Source organism: Glycine max, chromosome 1 (assembly GCF_000004515.6).
Source record: "Glycine max cultivar Williams 82 chromosome 1, Glycine_max_v4.0, whole genome shotgun sequence".
Classification (NCBI taxonomy): domain Eukaryota; kingdom Viridiplantae; phylum Streptophyta; class Magnoliopsida; order Fabales; family Fabaceae; genus Glycine; species Glycine max.
Window position 1 is genome coordinate 56,831,779 of NC_016088.4, and position 21,315 is coordinate 56,853,093.

A 21,315-nucleotide genomic window follows, 5' to 3' on the forward strand; every position below is an offset into this window, starting at 1 on the left:
CAATTTCAAATATTATTATGATTTATTAATTCTAACCTACTACTGATTACTGAGTGCTGAGGTCCGTAAAAGAGCCTGTTGGGTGTTGGCAATGGCGATGCGACTCATGCGAGAAAAAGGGCAATTTGGTCAATACGAGTTATAACGGCTATTTCCAAAAACGAATCAAAATAGCCGTTGCCGCCCTTACAATTCAATCTCGAGAACTTTGCTAAACCCTAATTCTCATTTCCTCCGTCACCATCTCTACTATATATACAATCCAACATTTTTCCTTTCACCATACAAATCTCTTTCTCTCCCTCCATTTTCACGGCATTCGAACATTCATCAAAGGCTCTCTAATAGTCTCGATTGATTTTTGTAACTAATCACTTTGATTCGATTGGTTTCATTTTGTCTAATAATCTGTTTTTGCAGGGTTTTGCTTTGTGCTTTATATTTTTCTTCTTCTTTTCGTTTGTGCCATTTTCCATATCGTTTCCTGTTCTTCTCTATTTTTGGTTTTTTCTTTCTTCCCCTAACTATGGATGCAGGATCTTTGAGTTCTTCCGGAACCCTCAAAACACGATCACGCTACCCTCTTCAAGAGCAATTTATTCAAAGAAAGAGTTCCAAAGAAAATGTAAGAAAATTTTTTCTTCCTGATTTTAATTTGTGTGCAACTTTCACAATGTTTCTGCAAACGTTTTTTTATTAGGGTTTAAAATTTAAATTGTGTTTTTAATGACAATCCATTTGGTGTAAATTGTTCGATAGTTAAATAACTCAAGATTCCAATTATACGGAAGTGGGATCTGAATGATGGGATTCGAAACTACACATGATGAATCTTCATTTCCCTTTTTGAATTTGTTTGTGGAAAGCAAGTTTTTGATTCGTCTGTGTTTATTTGTTTTTTTTAATCACTGTACAGCTGGATAGATTCATACCAAATCGATCGGCAATGGACTTTGATTATGCTCACTATATGCTTACCGAGGGGAATAAAGGTAAGGAAAACCCAGATGTGTGTTCCCCCTCTAGAGAAGCTTACAGGAAGCAGCTTGCAGAATCCTTAAACATGAACCGTACCCGAATTCTTGCTTTCAAGAACAAGCCACCTGCACCAGTTGACTTAATCCCTCACGAGATGTCCACTCATACCCACGATAATAAACCAGCCAAGCCCAAACGATTTATTCCTCAGGTGCACTACTAAGATCTGTTAATCAATTAGTTTTATTCCTCAGTTTGTGAGCTAGGATATGATTTTCTCTAGTACGTCGAAGTGGGATTTTTTCAATTTAAGTGGGTTTGTGTGGTAAACCATTATTTTAAAATTGTTTGCTAATTTGTATTTCTTGTGGTCATCATCAGACTTCTGAGAAGACTTTGGATGCTCCGGATCTTGTGGATGACTATTATCTCAATTTGCTGGACTGGGGAAGCGCGAATGTTCTTGCAATAGCACTTGGAAGCACAGTGTACTTGTGGGATGCAACAAATGGTTCTACTTCAGAACTTGTTACAGTTGATGATGAAGATGGCCCTGTGACATCCCTTAGCTGGGCTCCTGATGGACGGCATATTGCAGTTGGTTTGAACAACTCTGAAGTGCAACTATGGGATACAACTTCAAATAGACAGGTATATCTTTATCTTTTAAAAAAACTCTAATAAATTACTTGGTATTCATTTATCCTTTACTGATAATGTTATTCACGGTTGTTTTTGCAGTTGAGAACTTTGAGAGGTGGGCACAGGCAACGAGTTGGATCTTTGGCATGGAACAACCACATACTCACAACTGGAGGGATGGACGGTAGAATTGTCAACAACGATGTAAGAATTAGATCGCATGTTGTTGAAACCTACAGCGGGCATGAGCAAGAGGTTTGCGGGCTGAAATGGTCAGCTTCAGGTTCACAATTAGCCAGTGGAGGGAATGATAATCTACTTTACATCTGGGATAGAGCTACAGCATCTTCTAATTCGGCAACGCAGTGGCTTCACAGACTTGAAGATCACACATCTGCTGTAAAAGCCCTCGCTTGGTGCCCCTTCCAAGGGAATTTGTTGGCTTCCGGTGGAGGGAGTGGTGACCGTTGCATCAAGTTTTGGAATACCCACACAGGTGCATGCTTGAACTCAATTGACACTGGGTCTCAGGTATGTTCCCTGCTGTGGAACAAGAACGAGAGGGAGTTACTCAGCTCTCATGGTTTTACCCAGAATCAGTTAACACTTTGGAAATACCCCTCAATGGTGAAGATGGCTGAGCTCACTGGTCATACCTCCAGAGTTCTTTTCATGGCCCAGGTAATTTATTTTTGGATTTTGTTGAGCAGAAACCTGATTAGATTGTCTATTTTGAGGCTTTTTTCTGATTAGTGCAATGCCAAACTTCCTTTCAGAGTCCGGATGGTTGCACAGTAGCATCAGCAGCGGCAGATGAAACACTGAGGTTTTGGAATGTGTTTGGAGCTCCGGAAGCAGCATCTAAGGCTGCACCGAAAGCCAGAGCCGAGCCATTTTCAAATGTGAATCGTATACGATAAGGAAGCAGTATTTGTTGCCACTGCAAGCACTTGACGGCGATGGATGGCACTTTACTACATACATCTACAATACAGTTAATTACGTTTTGCTGGCATCTGGAATGGTTTGTTGTATCCAATATAATCACAAAACAAAGAGGGGCCATAAACTGTGTCAAGTAAAGCAATTACTGTAGGAGAGGTGAAATTTATGAGACTTCCATGTACATTATTGTAACATACCATCAGTGGAAAAAACAACACTTTTCCCGTGGACGTAGTCACACAGACACAAGTGACGAACCACGTATATCGCTCTTCTTGCTGTTTCAGTTGTGCCACCATTTTTTTAAATATAGTTTTGACACTCTCAGTTAGAATGGAAGATGCAAACCGAAAATTATCAAGATAAAACAAAGGAGAAACTCAAAGGGGGGGGGGGCGTAATTTATATGTTGTACTTGTTGCGAGATAGGTGGTTCACCCGTGGATCCGTGATTTTGGAAAAGGAAATATCAATTTTACTTTCATTAGTAATCGTTGGATATACAAATAATTGATTGGATGGTTGAGATTTGGGAGGGACAATCAGATATTAATTTGATATATAAAAAAATTGGTTATTAATTATATTGTGAGTAGACCGTTTTTTAACCCTTTGGATGCAAATCGTCCTTCAAATGCACTTCAAATTGGTTATCACTCTTCACCGGTCGTTATGCTCTAAACTCACCCTTTTGGCTATGATAAAGGAAAATCAGATTTAAGTGTTTAACACATGCACAAACAACTGGGACCGCATCACACCCCATGGAAACTGGCAAGTGTTCTAAGGAAAAAAAATCCGCTCATACAAAAACACTACACCCAAACTTCAATACCTCAACTGAACAAAATATGAAACCATCTCAACAGATTTTAATCGCACAAAAATACCACAACCACCACCGATTTTAATCACAACAATCAATTATCAATGAAAAAAAAATCAATCTTGAGTAGTAAAAAAATCATAGCATATCAATTATCAATTTTGAAAAAAAATTCCAATCTTTTATTGTGCAACCATTATCATTGTGGATCCTTTCCCTCTCTGTGTGCTAGATCTGCGACGACTCTGTCATCTTGTGGGTTGTTCCTTCTCGTCGTGGAGCTTCTCCCAGGTGGTAGAGCTTGTCTTGGAGGCTAGGCTACAATGGAGATTCTCGACGACGACGGGCGTAGATCCAGCGTCTCCTGGATGCCACAACTTATGTCGCCGTGAATCTACTAATCTAGCTGTGTGCGTCGAGACGGCCGTTGGTGGGGCGGCGGAGAATAGAAGATGAATGCAGAAGTAATTTTTTTTTTCCTTAGGATAAAATGGACTTTTAACATGTTAATAAATTATAAAAACCAATGATTCACTGGTGGATGCTTGATGGTTGGTCCTTCCTGATATGATTCCCCTTGTTTGATAATTGTTAGTTTGTTTGTGTACTTTCACATATGCCTTCTGCGAGGGACAATCTAATTGGACATATAAGTTGTTAACTACAGTTTCAGACAATTCTCGTAATTTAAAATTTTAACATTGATTTTTAGCATTAAGCCATTAACTATCATTTTTTGAATTTTTTATTTTATTTTATCAGTAGCATTTTGTTTTTATGATTGTCCTTCTCTTTTCTTAATGTTGTTTTTGAATAAAAAGTTGATGGTCTTGTGTTTTATCTGTGCAAAACAGCTTTGCACGGATCAAGACTCCTGTTAAAGGGCATTCATGCAAACATTTCCAGGTGAATATTCCTGCATTAGCATCACTTAATGTGGAGAATGCTTAGGGTGGGTTCTAATTAATTATACTGTGTTTCTTACCACAAGTATTAAAATTGGATTTAGAAGTGCTTTAGAAGTGTACTGTATGCAATAAAGCAAATTGTCACTGCAACTTGTGTATCTAGAATAATACCTTCTCATGCTAAAGTGAAAATTTTATGATGTGGTTAATTGCTTATAAGTATGTTTGTGGTGTGGTTGTTTGTATATATATTCCCCATTTGTTTCTTCCCTTCTGGCTGACATTTCTCTTCTCTTGTTACTGTAGTGTTTTGACTATGACAACTTCATTAGTATGAATTCAAAAAGGTCATCCTGGCATTGCCCTCATTACTATGAATTAAAAATTGCATTCTATTACTCTTTTGTTCTGTTATCCAAGGTCTACATGAAAAAAGAAATCTAACAGAACCACAAAATTTGAAACCAAAATATCTCTTCACAAACATTGGGGATCTTAAGAATTGAATAGATAACTGTTTTAAGGCTTCAAGCTTTACATGACAATCAGAACATCAACCTATTAATTGGAAACATCACAGAACCAGAACTACTTGCAACCAGCCACTCAAATCTTTTTATCAATTTAACGAAAGTTGACAAGTTGAAGAAAGCCTTGTGCACAATGATAACTGTTTTATCATGTGAAGCTTTTGCTAATCTTCTGCCGTGGTGCAAAAGCTGATTGCCATGTCCTGTAAACAGTCTTGCATTCTGCATGATATATTTTGCAAATTCCAACTCTCTCTCAGTGCCACCATTCCCATTAATACGACATGCTTAAGGTTCGATGAGATGCATTTAGGAACACATAGTGGATTTTGCCAATCTCTTCTCCTTCCATCCTAAAAGGTGGATTCGGCTAATGAGAAATGGGCTGAATATTGCTGTTAACAACGCACATGAAATATAATTAGTAAATATTAAAAAGGAAACATATTTGGCACTTTAAAGTCAGGAAACGTGATCAATGACAAGATTTTGAAGTTTGGGACACCTGCAGCCTGTTCTCATCAGTAAAATCCACATAGTGTAATTCAATATGGGATAAATTGTGAAATTCAGGAATCCAGCTTTCAATGCCTTCTCCACCATCATCCATCTGCAACAACAAAATATCATAAATCATCAATTTTCTTAAAAATGATAAAAAAAAAACAACAAAAAACAAAGGAAGTGAAGTACTCAGTACCCAATTTATGCGCAGGAACTGAACACTGTTGACAAATTCCAATGGAAAGTCATGTTTATCTATAACGGCTCTGACCAACTTGGGCAGTTGTTTAAACTCTGGTTCAATCTTATTGCTTAAAAAATGTGGCAGCGTGATTGTCAAATCCTCAAGATTTGGGTAGCCAAAAAGAAGCTCCCCAAGAAGTCTATACTCTGAGAAAATAACAGCTTCCAAATGCAGGATTTGAAGCGAGGTAAGATGAACAGAGGAAAAAGGAGTTTTGACATGTAAGCCCCTCAATTTCAACTCCACAAGAGTTTTGTTTAGTACTGCAGCTCACCCTCCAACCAAAAACTCATCTTCACCGCCCATTAACAGGGTATTTATATTATATTATTACTCAAACAAAATCTCTTTGTTATGTTCAATTTATTATTTTCAATTAAAATTAAACTAAGGGAAGATTAAATTCATGACGAAACAGTGATAAAAAGTTTATCTAATCATGAAGAAGAAAACAAATTCAAGATAAAAGGAAAGGAATCTTTTTTTATTTTTTATTTATCCAATATCTAATATTAAGAAATCAGATTTAAATTAAAAAGAAAAATATTTTTGACCTTTTTTATAATATCTAATATTAAGAATTCAGATTTAAATTAAAAATAAAAATATTTTTGACTGTTTTCTTTTACCTAATCTTCAGAAATAAATTTCAAAAATAAAGAAAATCCTTTTACCATTTTAGTAGGACAAAAACTTGCTCAATGGGAATAAGTTTGGAAGTGGGTATGATTTTTTTTATTGGACAAAAATTTAAGACGAAATTATATATTTTTAATTTTTCACTTATATTTTATATGTTTCAATATGACTAATATAATGGGTAAACTACTTCCTTTGAACTCATATAAGTAAAAATAATTATTTTCACACTAATTAAAAAAATTAGTGCACATCATTTAATTTTACTAATTTTAAGTAAAAACTATGATTATTTCTAAAATATCTTTCAATGGAATTTATTATCATGAATAAAAAAGAATAATTAAAAATATAATTAAAATTAAATGAAGAATGTCTTAGTAATGATAACATTAAATTACAAAATTAAATAGATTTATTTATATTTAAATCTAACATACAAGATTATTTTTTTATTTGAATCCGAATGGAGTATATTTTATACTTAATTTTGTAAGGGTGATAACTACCTTTTTCGTTGAAAATATTGCATACTCTAACACAAAGGGTGATAACTACCTTTTTCGTTGAAAATATTGCATACTCTAACACAAAGGGCGATAACTACCTTTATGTTCAACCCTAAACTTTAACCAAATGTATATCGCATACAATCATTAGCATCTTTGATTGGATGCTATGCAAATCGATTTGACAGTTTAATTTACACCATTACCTGTTCTATCAAATTCATAATGATTGTAGATATCATTGATCATAGGAAACATGGGAACACTTAACAGCTATCTTGTTTATTATTTTGTTTAAAACGCTGCTTGATGCAAATTGTAAATCTGCTCACTCACCACAAGACTTTGGTCAATGCAGGCCAATAAAGAAGAACAAAAAACACAAGAAGACAAGTTAAACAGCTTCATCTTCTTTGTAGTTCACGGCTTGGTCCCAATAATGAGGAACACCAGCATCCACAAAAACTTTTCGGGCAGCTGCTTCGGTGATGCAATCATGGACACTGAACCTATAGAAGCTGGGTTTGGCAACACTTCCTTGCCACACCAGAACACACTTATTGGCAGGCTTGTCATCATCTGAATCTTCATTTTCTTCTTTCTCTTTTGAAACTTCACTCCAATTAATACGTCTAAGCATAAGTTTCCCATACCTCTTAATTGACTTGCTTCCACCTTCAACAACAACAACACTAATACCATCACAAATCACAGCACATCCAGTCAAACGGTTCTCTTGAGCATTAACATCAACTCTGAATCGGGCCTTCGGATGTGAGAGGTCATTTATCCTGTAAAGAGAGACAAGTGTCTCCAGTGTATTTGGGTCATCAAACAGCTTCCTCTCCTTCTTCTCCCGCAGCTCGGCAGGAGTAAGCTTGCGTGCAATGTTCCTATCTATGTGAGCCTGCTCACGCTCTGCAGCTGCGGTACGTATTTCTTTTTCGAGCCGAGTAGGATCTTGAGTTGCTTCAGAGCCAAGTACTTTCATTAAATTGCTAATCTTGACCTTTGGTTTTGGTGGTTCTATGACACCCTGTCTTATCATCTCCTGTCGCTCTTTCTCCTTAGCTATACGTCTTTGCGTCCGGAGTTTCTTCTGCTCTTGCTTAGTTAGCTTGAGTGGTTGAGGAGGTGGGGGAGCAGGCTCAGCAGGTGGCTCAATTGGACGAGGATGCTCCACATAAAAATTGATTTTTTCTATTTTCAGTTTATCTTCGCCTATGATTCCATTATCAACATCACCATAATTTCCAGAATGCAGAAGAGGCACATCCCTGTTAAATTCAAATATCTAAGTGAATAAATATGTTTACATACAAACCATGGTATAAGACAATTATTTTGATAATATTTTCTGCTTCTACTTTTCAAGTATTTAAAAAACAAAATAGAAGTTCCCCCAAGATAGGCAATACCAGATTCAAACTAGATAATCATGTCAAATTGTTCAATCATTGTCACTACAATTTACCAACTATAATGGGGTTTTCACACTTTCTATTCAACTAGTATTCTAGCGGTCTTTTTTAAAAACAGCCAAGCTGGTTTATTCCAGGTTGTTTGTCACTTGAATCTTCTTCTAATGTGATTATACTTATCATTACAAACAACAGAAAGGAAGAACGGAAAGTCATAAATACCGAAACATGCATGTACAGTATACTTGCTAAATCTGAAATTCTGAATTGCAAAATTTGTGACATTCAAATAACACCCTTAAAACAATCCATGCACTTCTGCATACACAACTTATAAAAGGGAAGTAGTCCAGGTAGTAATAAAATTACCACCACTCAATCTCTGGAATTTGGTCCTTGGGCTTTTCTTTAATTACAACTCTCTCTGTTATTTCTATTAAGTTAGGATTTATATCAGGAGCAGCCTTTGCCTTTGCCAACTGTGCTTGTTTGGCCTTGTGCTCTTTTGCTTGAGCTTCTCCAAATTTACTCTGTCAAATAATAATAACAAAGCACATAGAAGGCAATTGAAAAGAATTAAGTAAAAGGGAAAGTCACCAGAAAGTGGGAGAAGGGGATGGATGGATAAAAATACCTTCAATTTTATTGTTTCAGCATCTTTTGACCATTTTCCTTCCTCCACAAATTGGAAATTCATCCTCTTGGGCCGCAGGAGCTTTGTTTTGTTGATACCCATGCTTGCATCAAAATGAGGATTAGATTCAGGATCGACATCCAATACAGGCTGTAGTATTTCAAATGCTTCTTTCTTTTGTTTGTTAATGTTGACCTGGAATGTTCAGACACAGATTCTAGCCTTAAGAAAGGAATCCCAAACAGAAAAAAAAGTAATTCATAAAAAGAGACAAATAAGAAAGCATCACACCTTTAATGTGCTAAGGTTGATGGGCTTAGTCACATTAATAACATTTCCCTGCTCATCTATTTCCCGTCCCTGAGCATCAAGACGAAGAACAGGGGCCTTTGTGGGTTTCTGCAGGAGAGCAACATCTGTTACCATCTGACCAGGAAACATATTTATCAGAGGAGCAAATTGTGGATCTTGACGAAATCCCATCCTGGCAGCAAGCTCCTGAGCACGCCTGACAGCTTCCAAGTTGGGCAGAGTTGCATTTGGAATACCAACAGCACTAGTGCCAATTACTGGAGTATTAGCAGAAGCAGCAAAAGCAGTTGAGGGGAACATTGACATATTTGCAACATGGCCCAAAGAAGCTGAGGTGGAACTTTTTAATGCCACTCCAGCAGCAGAAGAGGGTACTGCAGATTCATTCATTGAACCCAAGTTCGAGCTTCCTTGTGAATTTTGGCTAGAACTCTTATTCAACTGCACAACCAAAACCAAAGGCGCAGTGATTAATGCATTCAGAGTAACATGTACAGTTACAATAAAATGCCCAAATTACCTGAGGAATTTTCTTTAGCTTTTCTGACAACTCTTTCTGCATTTGTAAAGCTTTCTTAGCCTTAGCTAGGGCATCAATAGAGAGGCTCCCAGTTTTTCCAGCAGCTGAAGATGACCCATCTGTACTAGATTTTCCAGTAACCTCATGAGACCTGATAATACTAACGCCCTTATTTTCATTTGTGGTAGAATTCGAAGATACCTTGATAGGAAAGCAAGAAGGAGGAGCCAAAGATGTCTCAGGCACACTCATGGGCGCCACAGCAGGTGATCCCAAGGCACCCTGGAAGAACAAGGATAAAATACCAGTGAGTGGTGTCCCTCTTCAAGTGTTCCAAGAGGAATAATAGAAGAGAAGGAATTCGGAAACAAAGAACTGAGATAGGTGAACATGTAATCAAGTTGAACAGAAACAAAAATTGCAATAATGGATGCATAAGATAACAAACCATCTCTCTTGCAAACTGACTTATCAATAAGGTTAAGAGAATCAATCAAATTACACATTAATGGATGAACTAGAAGGATTGTCTCATAGTTACTCAAGTTAATTAGCAATCACATTCTACTTTACTTTCAGTACGTAGTAACTGAAAGTAAACAACCCTAAAATTTGACATGATATTCTAAACCAGCACTCGTGTATGAGGAACACTACGGAAGTAAACATATTACAATTCAATTATAACCAAAAAAATAGAAAACAAATGCTGGGTATCGTCAAAATTTTAAAACAGAATGTTAAAAGAAAGAAACTCACATTTTGGATAAACGCAGTGTCATTGGAAGAAGCTGAGCCATGGGCACCATCAGCGACTTCCTCCTTGACCTTGGCCTCATGAATGCCTCTAATATTATCATTACCATCTTCTTCTTCTTCCTCCTTCTTGACTTTATCCCCAAATTTCCTCCGTTCCCTCCTCCCTTCCTTCCTCTCCTCAGAAACCCTAATTTTCTTATCCTCATAGTCCCTGTCCTCACTGTGCTCCCTCTCTTTCCGCTTATGAGAATGTGAGGAGAGTCGTGGCTCCACCAAATCTTCCCTCCCCTCATCACGGTTCACCTTCAACCTATCTTTGCTACCCTCTCTTTCGTAATCCCTATCCCTGCTTCCTTCTCTGTCATAAGTCCTATCCCTATCCCTTGATTTGTGGTCACGCTTGTGATTCCTGTCTGATCGATGACGGCGGTGATCATCAGAATCGCGATGGTATTTGTCGTCACGTTCCAAGTGTCGATCTCTGCTTCTCTTTTCAGATTTGACTCTGTCGTCCATTTTCGGGTTTGGGAGATGCTTCTTCTCTTCTATTGTAATTTGGGGATCACTTTACCTTAGCTCTTATCTTTGAAAAATATTAAATATGAATTATATTTAAATACCATACACACCAGATGACTTTTTACAGCTCAATGTCCCTCTTCAAAGCTAAAACAAGTTAAATCAAATTACAATAATTAAGAAGCAAATAAACATTATTCTCCTAGAAATAACAGTTTTTAATGATGTATTTATTTGATTATTTTTGGTGAATTCTTGTCCATACTTTGATAACAATTGGATTTTTTTCTTCCAATTACTAAAGAAGTTAGAAGAATTTAAATGAACGCTACAACACCAGAAGATCTCTACCAAGAGTAAGTTCGGCCTACCAAACCACATGAATTAACCAAAGATGGGGACCGTAACTACTCTTCTTGCATGTTCATAGCTGTTTTCATATTGTTTATATACTTATACTTATGTGAAATTGCACATTTTAGCACATATCCCTCTGTGAAATTGTCCTATATACTTATACTTATTGTTTATGCATATATCAATTGCATGTGCCTCAAATTTTTATCACACAAGTGTAACTAGGTTCAGAAATACTACTAAATACAAGCCCATTGCATCATTCAAGGAGATACCATGCACCAATGCCACTATGACCAAGAGTCTAAGATAGTTTCAAAAATCAAAACAGTTAGAAGAATCTAGATTATTCCAAATACACAGGGGAGTATAATACCGAGATAGTATTTGCTTGTCAAGGTCTATCTTCAGCAGAAAAGCAGTTCCATACAAATTTAATTTACCATATACATTGCCTCTTCATCACTTCATTTCTCCTGCTTGCCTAAAAATAACAAAGAAATGCAAAATTGTTGCAGGGTAGAGCAGAAAACAGACCTGAATTTGACTCCAAAACATTTCGAATAAAAAAAAAATCAGCTTCATGAAGATCAAATTTTAATAATTTCTTCAAAATCACAAAAACTAGTTTGTTTGCTTGTTTGTCTGTTTTCAATAAAAGGGGTTCTAATGAAAAGGGAAAATAGCTACAAATGTTGATGCTGTGCCCAGCAAGATTCACACTTGAAAATTACAAAATACAAAAAAAAAAAAAACAAAGTGAAAAAACCTAACGCAGGAAGCTGAGAGAAAGTGAATACAGATTCACGGGCAGATTGGAGAGTGTGGGAAGCAAGCAAAGCCACAAAGTCACTCTTAACCGCTTCGGTTCCGAACCTAAGAGCATCAATTTGGTGTGCTACGCTTTTTCCCGCTTCCTTTCTCTTCTTTCTACCCTCTACTATAATAACTTCTGTAGGTACCACGCAAGGAACAACCAACAGATCTAGGGTTTTACTTCAAACAAAAGTTCTTGCATTTTAACTAGTATTTGCCAAAAAGGGTCTGTTTTTCAGCTATTTACTAAAAAGGGCCTATTTAATTTTAATTTCATTATGTGATAATTTTTATTTTAATTTTTTAAAAGATTAGAAGTGTATGTGTAGGACAAGATTATATTAATCCATATGAAGTAAGAGCAAAGACAAGAGGCATTCAATGCACACTTTTGATGTTTAATTGTGGAGTTGCATTGCATCAGCTGTTTGTTTACAGTCCTTGAAGTTGAATGGCTTGAGGCCATACAGTGAGGGTTGTTTGGTGTCTTCATCTCCACCACCAGTCAAATATTATCTATATTTTCAAAATAAAATAATTTTCTTTGAACACCATAAAAAAAATAAAAAAGAAAAGGAGAAGCTTTTTCCTCTCATTATTCAGAAGGAACGTGTGTTCGTTTGTTCGGTGGTGAATTCCTATCCACACGTCTCACCGGAAACATGTCAGCGGTGGTTGCTGGTTCCTCCTCTTCATTCTCTGCCACCTTCACCCCCATAAGGAGCCCCTCCTTAAAAAACTCTCAACTCTCTCATTCCAAGGCACTCACTTCACCTCAATGCCAGGTTCTACTACTTACTATACTTTGCTTATTACAAGAAATTGTTACATAATTTGAGATCACGTAATTGAACGTTATTAACTTTTTCTTATAAATTGAAAATCTCGAATATATGTTGCGTGAAGATTTTTAAGTAAGCACCATGGACACATGATTATTTGGGACCACGTAATAATTTATCCATTGCTATTGATTAAGAAATAGAATTCATTTTGCTCTTGTATCTGCAGAAAACATCTTTACAAGGGCTCTCACTTCATGAAGCCAAAAGGGGTGTTTCAGAATCCTTCCTAGTTGAGAACAACAATGGTTCCTCCATTGCTGGAAGGAGACTTGAGATCACAGCACGAACTGCTGGGGCTTCAAAGACAATTGAGGTGGAGGTTGACAAGCCACTTGGCCTCACCTTAGGCCAAAAGTCTGGTGGTGGTGTTGTCATCACTGTGAGTATCTAGCACCCGTCTATTCAATTGAATGATTTCCTATTTGTGAATGAGGATTGTTTATGCAATGCTTGTTGTCTTCTATAGGCTGTTGATGGTGGTGGGAATGCAGCAAGAGCAGGGTTAAAGGCAGGGGACCAAGTCCTTTACACTAGCAGTTTCTTTGGGGATGAATTGTGGCCTGCGGATAAGCTTGGATTTACTAAAACCGCCATCCAAGCAAAGCCGGACTCTGTCTACTTTGTTGTCAGCAGGTTCTCTAATCCATCTTTGTTCCATTCTATCTTCTTAATTGCATCAATTCTCTAGTAAATTTGTTGCTGACGTAGGTTATTCTTATTATTATTTGGGTATGGCTTCAGTAGCCAACACCCCAATCAATTGATTGGGGTACGACTTTTATTTTTAGCATAGGGAAAATGAGATAAAAAAAAAAAACTGAAGAAATAATTTATAAGTTCATTCTGCAACTCCATGAAAACTATTGTGGCACTTAATATGTTCATCTTTTTGTTTCAATGATATAAAACGCATAGAGTCAAGTCTCTCTAATGTTCATGTGATCATAATGTCATTCAGTCATTCCTTCTAGTATTTACCTAACAGCTGCAATGACTTAACAACTTACATATCTTCATCTTTTGTTATTAAGGGGTGCTGAAGTAGACGTTAAAAAGCTCACAAAGCGACCTGCTCCTCCTCGATTTGGAAGAAAACTGACCGAGACTCAAAAGGCAAGATTCATTTTGGATTGACATGCTTGTTCTTCCTCCTAATTATTTGTTGTCTAGGTTAAAGATGATATTATGTCCATTTTACAATCAATTGTTGATTAAGGGCACTTCCATGCAGGCGAGAGCTACTCACATCTGCCTTGATTGTGGATACATATACACCTTACAGAAACCTTTTGATGAGCAGGTACGTCCAGCATATAAAAACTTACTTCTAAGCTCTTCCTCGATTCTTTCCTTCAGGTGCCCATGGTTTTTGAAAAGATGGAACGCCTTCTATGTTAATTTGTTATGATATTGGCATCAGCAATTTTCATGGTGGTTATTAAAAGGGATTTCATAGTGAATAATATTCCTCATGATTCAGTTTTTAACCAAATCCAGCAGTGTCATGTAGTCTATGTAGTCAACCTCACCAAAACTTTATTGTTGTTGTTGTAGTAGTAAGTAGTAACGGTATCGGCATTCATCAATTTTCCTATAATTTTGCTTATTCTCATTTCTTTAGTGTTGCTCTCTGCAATATTCAGGCATCATCTGCTTGATAGACCTTCTGTGTTGATTACTATATTCTTTTGTGCTTGGCAACTTGCCATTATACTGAGTGATTTGATGATAACCATAAGGTCTGTGCTTCAAAAACTTGAACCAAAAATTTATAAAATGATCTATGTTTAAATTGCAAGTCATGTTCCCGGAAAGTTTATCTTCTTGAGATAGTATTTGTTGAAGTTGAATTATCATTTATCAACGTGTTGATTGGTTTTTTTGATTGCCAATTTGTTTTATCATGTGCAGCCGGACACATACGGGTGTCCTCAATGTCAAGCACCAAAGAAGAGGTTTGCTCGTTATGATGTTAACACTGGAAAAGCTATTGGTGGGGGCTTGCCTCCAATTGGAGTTATTATTGGACTCCTGGCTGGTGTAGGGGCAGTTGGAGCTTTGCTTGTTTATGGTCTTCAGTAACATTTTATTAATTCCACGACATGTTAATTTTGTTTATTTTCTGTCCTCCAAAGTTGTCCAATATTGGAGCTTGTGTCTCAGAAAAACTCCTTGGATGCTCATGTCAAAGTTGAATGAAGCTTTCTATATGAGATTCAAAATAAATTTCAAACTACTACTTTTTTTTTAGGGTGGGTGGGGATAACTGCAATACGTGGGGACTTATGGTTACAACAAATTTATCATTTTTTTTTCATATTTAGCAATTAAATTTTACTTTTTCATATTTTAGGGACTTACACTGTTAAGGACCAAAGTAAATATTTATGCTTTTAATAATTTACAACATTTATTATTTATAGATTTATAAAATAATTAAGGATATTTTAATAAAAAAAATTAATGTAAGAGATAATTTGAAGGGAGTCTAACTCACAAAAAAATGGGATGTAGTTGTTGGAAATTACTATTTACACCCTAAATTTTGATATTCTCACCCCATGCGCTTTAAATTTTGTTTTTACAAAATATCCTTTCATTGGAAATACATTTTATTGTATAAAATATACAACGGAAATAAATTTTTGTTGCAGTATAAGGGTGGAAAAAAATGAAATAAAAATATGTATTTGTTGTATACTTTGAACAATGAAAATATATTTCCATTTTGTTTTTTTTTTTCATACCTCCTTCGCTATAATAAAAATATGTTTTTATTATATTAAAATGAAAACATATTTCTGATTTGATTTTTTTACCATCTTTATACTGCAACAAAAATGTGATTCCATTCTTGTCTATGTCAACCACAAAACATAATTACAATTCTATTGCAACTGAAAGTCAAATGTGAGGAAGGAGGGGAAAGGGAATATGTGTAGGTAAGGGAGGAGGGGTTATTTTGTCCCTTTACAGTTTCTTCAATGATTTTAAAAATCTTACAACATGCAAATTTGTGAAACGCTATTATTTCCTTCGGCATCAGGGAGTATTGTAATAATATTATAATTTTCATTTATTTAAGTTTTTTTTCTAATGATTTTATTTTGAATACTGTCTTATAGTTTGGAATCATTAAATTCTTCATGCAAAATTAAAAACTGTCTACTTTTGAAAAACAATATAAAAACAAAACAGTTTAATTAATATATATTGTTAGTAGCATTTTTTTATAAAAGTCAAGAAAATTTACAATACTTAACAATTTGTCATTCTCTTTGTAAAAAAATACTATGCAATGTTTTAGGAAAAAAAATGTTCCAAAATACGTCATTTTACAAAATTAGTGTTACATTTATTTTCAAGATTACCTCTAATCAATATTTAGTGAGAATAGTGTATCAAAAGAATAAATTAATCATTAATTAAAATAATAAATGATATATTAAAAAGTTACGTGGTATTTTCTTTAAAATTCAATAAAATTAATTATAACCTTAAATATCATATAATGGGGAACAGAAGGAGTAGAATTTAAAAAATATTTACACTACCAATACATATACTATTTATTCAAAATACAATAATAACATGTAAAATAGTTGAATTGAACTCAGATTTTTTAGTGATATATAAATATCATACAATTTTTTTTAGTGAAGATCAATATGTTGACCCAATAACTGGAAAGAGTTGCAAGATACGATCCTGCATTTGGTCGAATGTGGCTCATCTCCTGTAGTCATCCCTTTCCCTGCAAAAAAATAATAATTATATATATATGTTGAACCAATATAATAATTTAAGAATTATAATTAAAATTAAAATTTAAAAATATATTACATTAACGAAATCCCAAAAGAAAAACTGCCGAACTGAAATGTATCATAAATAATATTTTAATGTCTAAGACGAATCGCGTGTAGAGATTATCACTACCAATTAATACAATGCAATAAAATACACAAGTTAACGTATTGGTGATGATTACGCCAGACATTTCCTTGAAATTCAAAAACATGGGAGCAGAACAGTGCAATTATTGATTTTGGCATGATTTGGTGCTTGCATCTGATCTCTGTGTTCCAAAACAATACTACGATGAAGAGATGGGGCATGCAAATGGTTACTTAACTAACTGTTTCTTTCTAAATACCCAACAACACCAACACTGCACTTTCAGCATTTTAGGAACAGGAACCCCCACACTCCACAGTTTCTCACTCAGGTAATTCCCTCTCTCTCTCTCTCTCTCTCTGCAATTTCTTGAAATGAGTTTTGTTAAGTTACACGCTATTTGGCTGTTTCACCACCCCTTTGCTTTGTTGCTCCTTGCGTGTTCGAAGAAATTCCCTAATGTTAAAAACCCATATTGCCCTGGGGTTTCTGATGTGATGATCCTTGGGTTCCTGATTTAGGAATTAATATAGCCACCCCTATATGTCTTCAAGTATAATTTTGTATCTTGCTCCACCTCATTCTGTGCTTTAAGGACTTGTTTACATCTATTTTCATTTCCATTTGCTGTGTTCACTTACTAGCACCTCATTCAGTGCAAACCTTTGAAAATAGGAATTTTGTAGTTAAAAGTGAAAAAGGCCTGTAGTTTTTCTGCTTAGGAATTGATTGCTGGCATTTCATAGTTATTAAGCTAGAAAGTGCTTAGGAATTGTTGCATGCTCTATAATTGATAATTTTGTTACGGGTGTTATCATATCATATATGTATTAAAGAGAGTAGATGACAACAACAAAAATTAGAAATGAGAATGCTCTGTGATCTAGTATAAGGGATGAAATGACTGCATCAAATGTTGGAAATTTGAACGATTTCTAGCAGCAATAAAAGATTTGTGATGCTAGGTTATTTAAAAGTGAAAAAGGCCTGTAGTTTTTCTGCTTAGGAATTGATTGCTGGCATTTCATAGTTATTAAGCTAGAAAGTGTTTACGGATAGTATAAAATAAATAGATGTATTAATACCATAATCATGAAAACTAAGGGTGTAATATATAGCCCAAACTTGATTATCTCCTTGTACTCTTCAACTTTTCCCCTGTCCCTTTTGATTGCAAAGCTATGCGTAAGGTGGGTTACTACTTACTAGGCCATGTACAATTATTGTGTGGCTTTTGGATGTTCAATTTCGAACTGAAGTTTTTCTAAATGTGGAAATTATTAGCAACTACATAACTAGGTGGTGATGTTATTATGTTTGTTCTTCTTACAAATATGCTTACAAAGCCTGTTTTAAGACTTGCTTTTCATATTTTTAGTTTGTTTTGAAGTAGTGTAATATTCTGTAATCATTTTTCTTAATCGACATGTTTATAACAATTGAACTTTAGGATTCATCTAATTACAGTTGAAAACACTTTCTTAATGGCCTAGAGTTGTTATTTGAAGTTACAGGCTTGCTGGTTATGCAGATGTGGATTCTTGTGTTATTGGAAATACATTTGATTTATATATACGGCTAGATATTTTGGGGGGGAAGAGTGGGTGGTGAATTGAGATAAAAAAAAAAAAAGGGTTTATTCTCCTGCCCATATGCAGACTCATCAATGGGACCTAACTGTTTTGGTCATTACTCATTAATTTGGATCTAATTTATGGTAAGGTCAACTTAAACTTATAAGTGCCATATTGTGTAAACTTGTCACATTACTTGTTTGACAACTGCCACTCATCCTCAGTCAAAGAAGATTCCCATTTTGTGATGCTTAACCAATTTTCTATTTGACATTCAAGTAAACATAGTAGACATTGTTGCATGCTCTATAATTGATAATTTTGTTACAGGTGTTATCATATCATATATCCATTAAAGAGAGTAGATGACAACAACAAAAATTAGAAATGAGAATGCTCTGTGATCTAGTATAAGGGATGAAATGACTGCATCAAATGTTGGAAATTTGAATGATTTCTAGCAGCAATAAAAGATTTGTGATTCTAGGTTATGTGTTACTATGAGCATTCTTTATGAACATTCTCTATTTGATTGATGTATTTGCAACCAATGTTATTTTGAAATGATTACTCCCTTTCTCTTGTCCCATTTTTTTTTTGGTTTTATTTATTACGAGGAAAATACTTCAAAGGAAACAAGCAATAAAATACTTATCTAAAAGACAACCTTTTATCTGTTTTTGGGTGGGGGTGTAATTTTTTTTCTGGAAAAACCTATAATTTTCCACTCAAACAAATGAATCCTAATGATGCACTTAATTGTAACATTTTCATGTTTATTTTGTCTTATTGTAGGGTGTAACAAGTTTCGTTCGGGTGTGTGTAACTATTGCTGCTGAGGAAACACCTCTATATAATTTTATCCTTTTGCCATTTCACTGTGTCTCTCCTGTTGGTGAGAGGCAGACATGCACATTGGAATGATGGTGATGATGACTCGAGCATTGAAGACCATTATGTCATCCTATCATGACTATGGCAAGAATTCCCGTTTATGTCCTTTGCCTATCAGTCAATCCAGAAGCCGTCAGTGGCGCCAATGCCGCATTGGAACCTTCGCTGTAGCCATAGCAGCACTTCTCATATCTACCACTGCTTGGCTTTCCCTTGTCTTCTCTGATGCAACTACCTGTTGCTTTCATCACTTAAAGGATTGGGAAAGTAGCCCCCACTTTTTCAATTGGAAGAAGTGCATCTCTCATCGTCTTGCAAAAGTAACACCTCCACCAGCTCTCCAATATGAGACCGTGAATGCTCATCTTCATAATGGTAGCAGGACTGTTGAACAGGAAGGCTTGTCACTTAAACATATTGTTTTTGGCATAGCAGGATCATCTCAGCTTTGGAAACGGAGGAAGGAGTATGTCAAATTGTGGTGGCGTCCTAATGACATGCGTGGCCATGTGTGGTTAGAGGAACAAGTGCTTGAAGAACCTGGAGATGATTTATTGCCCCCTATCATGATTTCTGAAGACATCTCATATTTCCGCTACACTAATCCCATTGGTCACCCTTCTGGCCTCCGGATTTCTCGCATTGTCAGAGAGAGCTTTTGCCTTGGCCTCTCTGATGTGCGCTGGTTTGTCCTCTGTGATGATGATACCATCTTCAATGTGAATAATCTAGTTGATGTTCTCAGCAAGTATAATTCTTCTGAAATGATTTACATAGGTAGCCCCTCAGAGAGCCATTCGGCAAATACCTATTTTAGTCATTCAATGGCCTTTGGCGGTGGTGGGATTGCAATAAGTCATTCACTTGCAAAGGCTCTCTCTGAGATACTTGACGAATGCATTGAGCGATATCCCAAGCTTTATGGTAGTGATGATCGACTGCATGCCTGCATCACTGAACTTGGCATTCCACTGACATGGGAGCATGGTTTTCATCAGGTATTTTGTTGATCCATTTTATTTTGACCACATCTTTTATTCTTTTCAATTTTTATTTTCTTTCCATTCTAAGAGAAGGAATATTTTGTGAGATGATTATTATGATTGATTATCGTCCAGCTATTACTGTTTTTCTCATTCAGAATATGTAAATGATTAGGATTAATTTTTCATTTAATCTTTCAGTGGGATATAAGAGGTGACGCTCATGGTCTTCTATCCTCTCACCCAATAGCACCATTTGTATCAATTCATCATGTTGAAGCTGTTAATCCCTTTTATCCTGGCCTGAGCTCTTTGGACAGCCTGAAACTTTTTACAAATGCCATGAAAGCCGATCCCAAAAGCTTTTTGCAGCGTTCAATATGTTACGACCACGCACGGCATCTAACATTTTCAGTGTCACTTGGTTATGTTGTTCAAGTCCTGCCTAACATTGTTTTTCCTCAAGAACTGGAGCGCTCTGAAAGGACATACTCTGCTTGGAATGGTATTAGTCAAACGAATGAATTTGATTTTGATGCCAGGGAACCATACAAATCTGTTTGTAAAGGGCCCACTCGATTCTTCTTGAAAGATACTAGAAGAGAGGGTAATGCTTCTTGGGGTTCATATGTTCGGGGTAGAGATAAAGATGATTTCAAAAAGAGAATTTTATGCTTTCCTCACTTCCCCCCTCTGCACAATGTGGGAGAGATCCAGGTAGCAGTGCAACATTTGAGCAAGAATTGGCATCTGGTATGTTTTATATATAGCACTTAAGCATTTTATATGATGATATTATCAGTTTTCAATCTTGATGACATTTCTTGATTCCACTGTTTGGTTGTCCTAGGTTCCACGACGTCTCTGTTGCCGACAAAGCCAAGCTGGCAAAGAAATACTCCAAATCTCAGTTGGAGAATGTGGGAAGGGAACTTTTAGCTCTGTCTACTGATTATGATTTGTACATGATTTGGCCTTTCTGTGAAGAGCTAATTCCATGCGGCATTTTTTACTCCATGAATTGAGCTTTCTTGAACTTCTATTTTTTCGCTAGTAGAC

General features: G+C 35.8%; 4 protein-coding genes and 1 long non-coding RNA gene across 8 annotated transcripts; 3 read left to right on the forward strand and 2 right to left on the reverse strand.

Annotated features, from left to right (window-relative positions):
- Positions 1–203: 203 nt before the first annotated feature.
- Positions 204–2,877, forward strand: LOC100784841 (cell division cycle 20.2, cofactor of APC complex). The gene is made up of 5 exons (XM_003517485.5): positions 204–625; positions 917–1,189; positions 1,360–1,629; positions 1,720–2,301; positions 2,397–2,877. Exons 1-5 carry the CDS (start codon positions 527–529, stop codon positions 2,538–2,540), a joined length of 1,368 nt encoding a protein of 455 aa, XP_003517533.1. The 5' UTR covers positions 204–526; the 3' UTR covers positions 2,541–2,877.
- A 1,796-nt stretch (positions 2,878–4,673) lies between these two features.
- LOC106794707 (uncharacterized) lies at positions 4,674–5,870 on the reverse strand. The gene is made up of 2 exons (XR_005892410.1): positions 5,335–5,870; positions 4,674–5,224 (listed from the first exon to the last, which is right to left on the reverse strand). It is a non-coding gene; the product is annotated as an uncharacterized lncRNA (long non-coding RNA).
- A 1,067-nt stretch (positions 5,871–6,937) lies between these two features.
- Positions 6,938–12,220, reverse strand: LOC100797535 (protein RDM16). 4 transcript variants are annotated; one of them, XM_006573772.4, is made up of 9 exons: positions 12,048–12,207; positions 11,624–11,731; positions 11,001–11,037; positions 10,372–10,916; positions 9,613–9,894; positions 9,072–9,533; positions 8,781–8,975; positions 8,516–8,676; positions 6,938–8,002 (listed from the first exon to the last, which is right to left on the reverse strand). In XM_006573772.4, exons 4-9 carry the CDS (start codon positions 10,885–10,887, stop codon positions 7,120–7,122), a joined length of 2,499 nt encoding a protein of 832 aa, XP_006573835.1. In that variant the 5' UTR covers positions 10,888–10,916; positions 11,001–11,037; positions 11,624–11,731; positions 12,048–12,207; the 3' UTR covers positions 6,938–7,119. The 4 variants fall into 4 exon arrangements, with proteins under 4 accessions (XP_006573835.1, XP_006573832.1, XP_006573834.1 ...); XM_006573769.4 differs by lacking the exon at positions 11,001–11,037 and having other exon boundaries at positions 10,372–10,954; positions 12,048–12,220; XM_006573771.4 differs by lacking the exon at positions 11,001–11,037 and having other exon boundaries at positions 12,048–12,216.
- Positions 12,221–12,629: 409 nt separating this feature from the next.
- On the forward strand, positions 12,630–15,144 carry LOC100785369 (uncharacterized). The gene is made up of 6 exons (XM_003517486.3): positions 12,630–12,848; positions 13,075–13,287; positions 13,375–13,541; positions 13,940–14,021; positions 14,140–14,208; positions 14,820–15,144. The coding sequence occupies exons 1-6, from the start codon at positions 12,726–12,728 to the stop codon at positions 14,988–14,990; spliced, it is 825 nt and encodes a 274-aa protein (XP_003517534.1). The 5' UTR covers positions 12,630–12,725; the 3' UTR covers positions 14,991–15,144.
- Positions 15,145–16,799: 1,655 nt separating this feature from the next.
- Positions 16,800–21,273, forward strand: LOC100785910 (uncharacterized). Its single transcript, XM_003517487.5, has 4 exons — positions 16,800–17,136; positions 19,175–20,271; positions 20,458–21,009; positions 21,107–21,273. Exons 2-4 carry the CDS (start codon positions 19,288–19,290, stop codon positions 21,206–21,208), a joined length of 1,638 nt encoding a protein of 545 aa, XP_003517535.1. The 5' UTR covers positions 16,800–17,136; positions 19,175–19,287; the 3' UTR covers positions 21,209–21,273.
- The last annotated feature ends 42 nt before the right edge of the window (positions 21,274–21,315 follow it).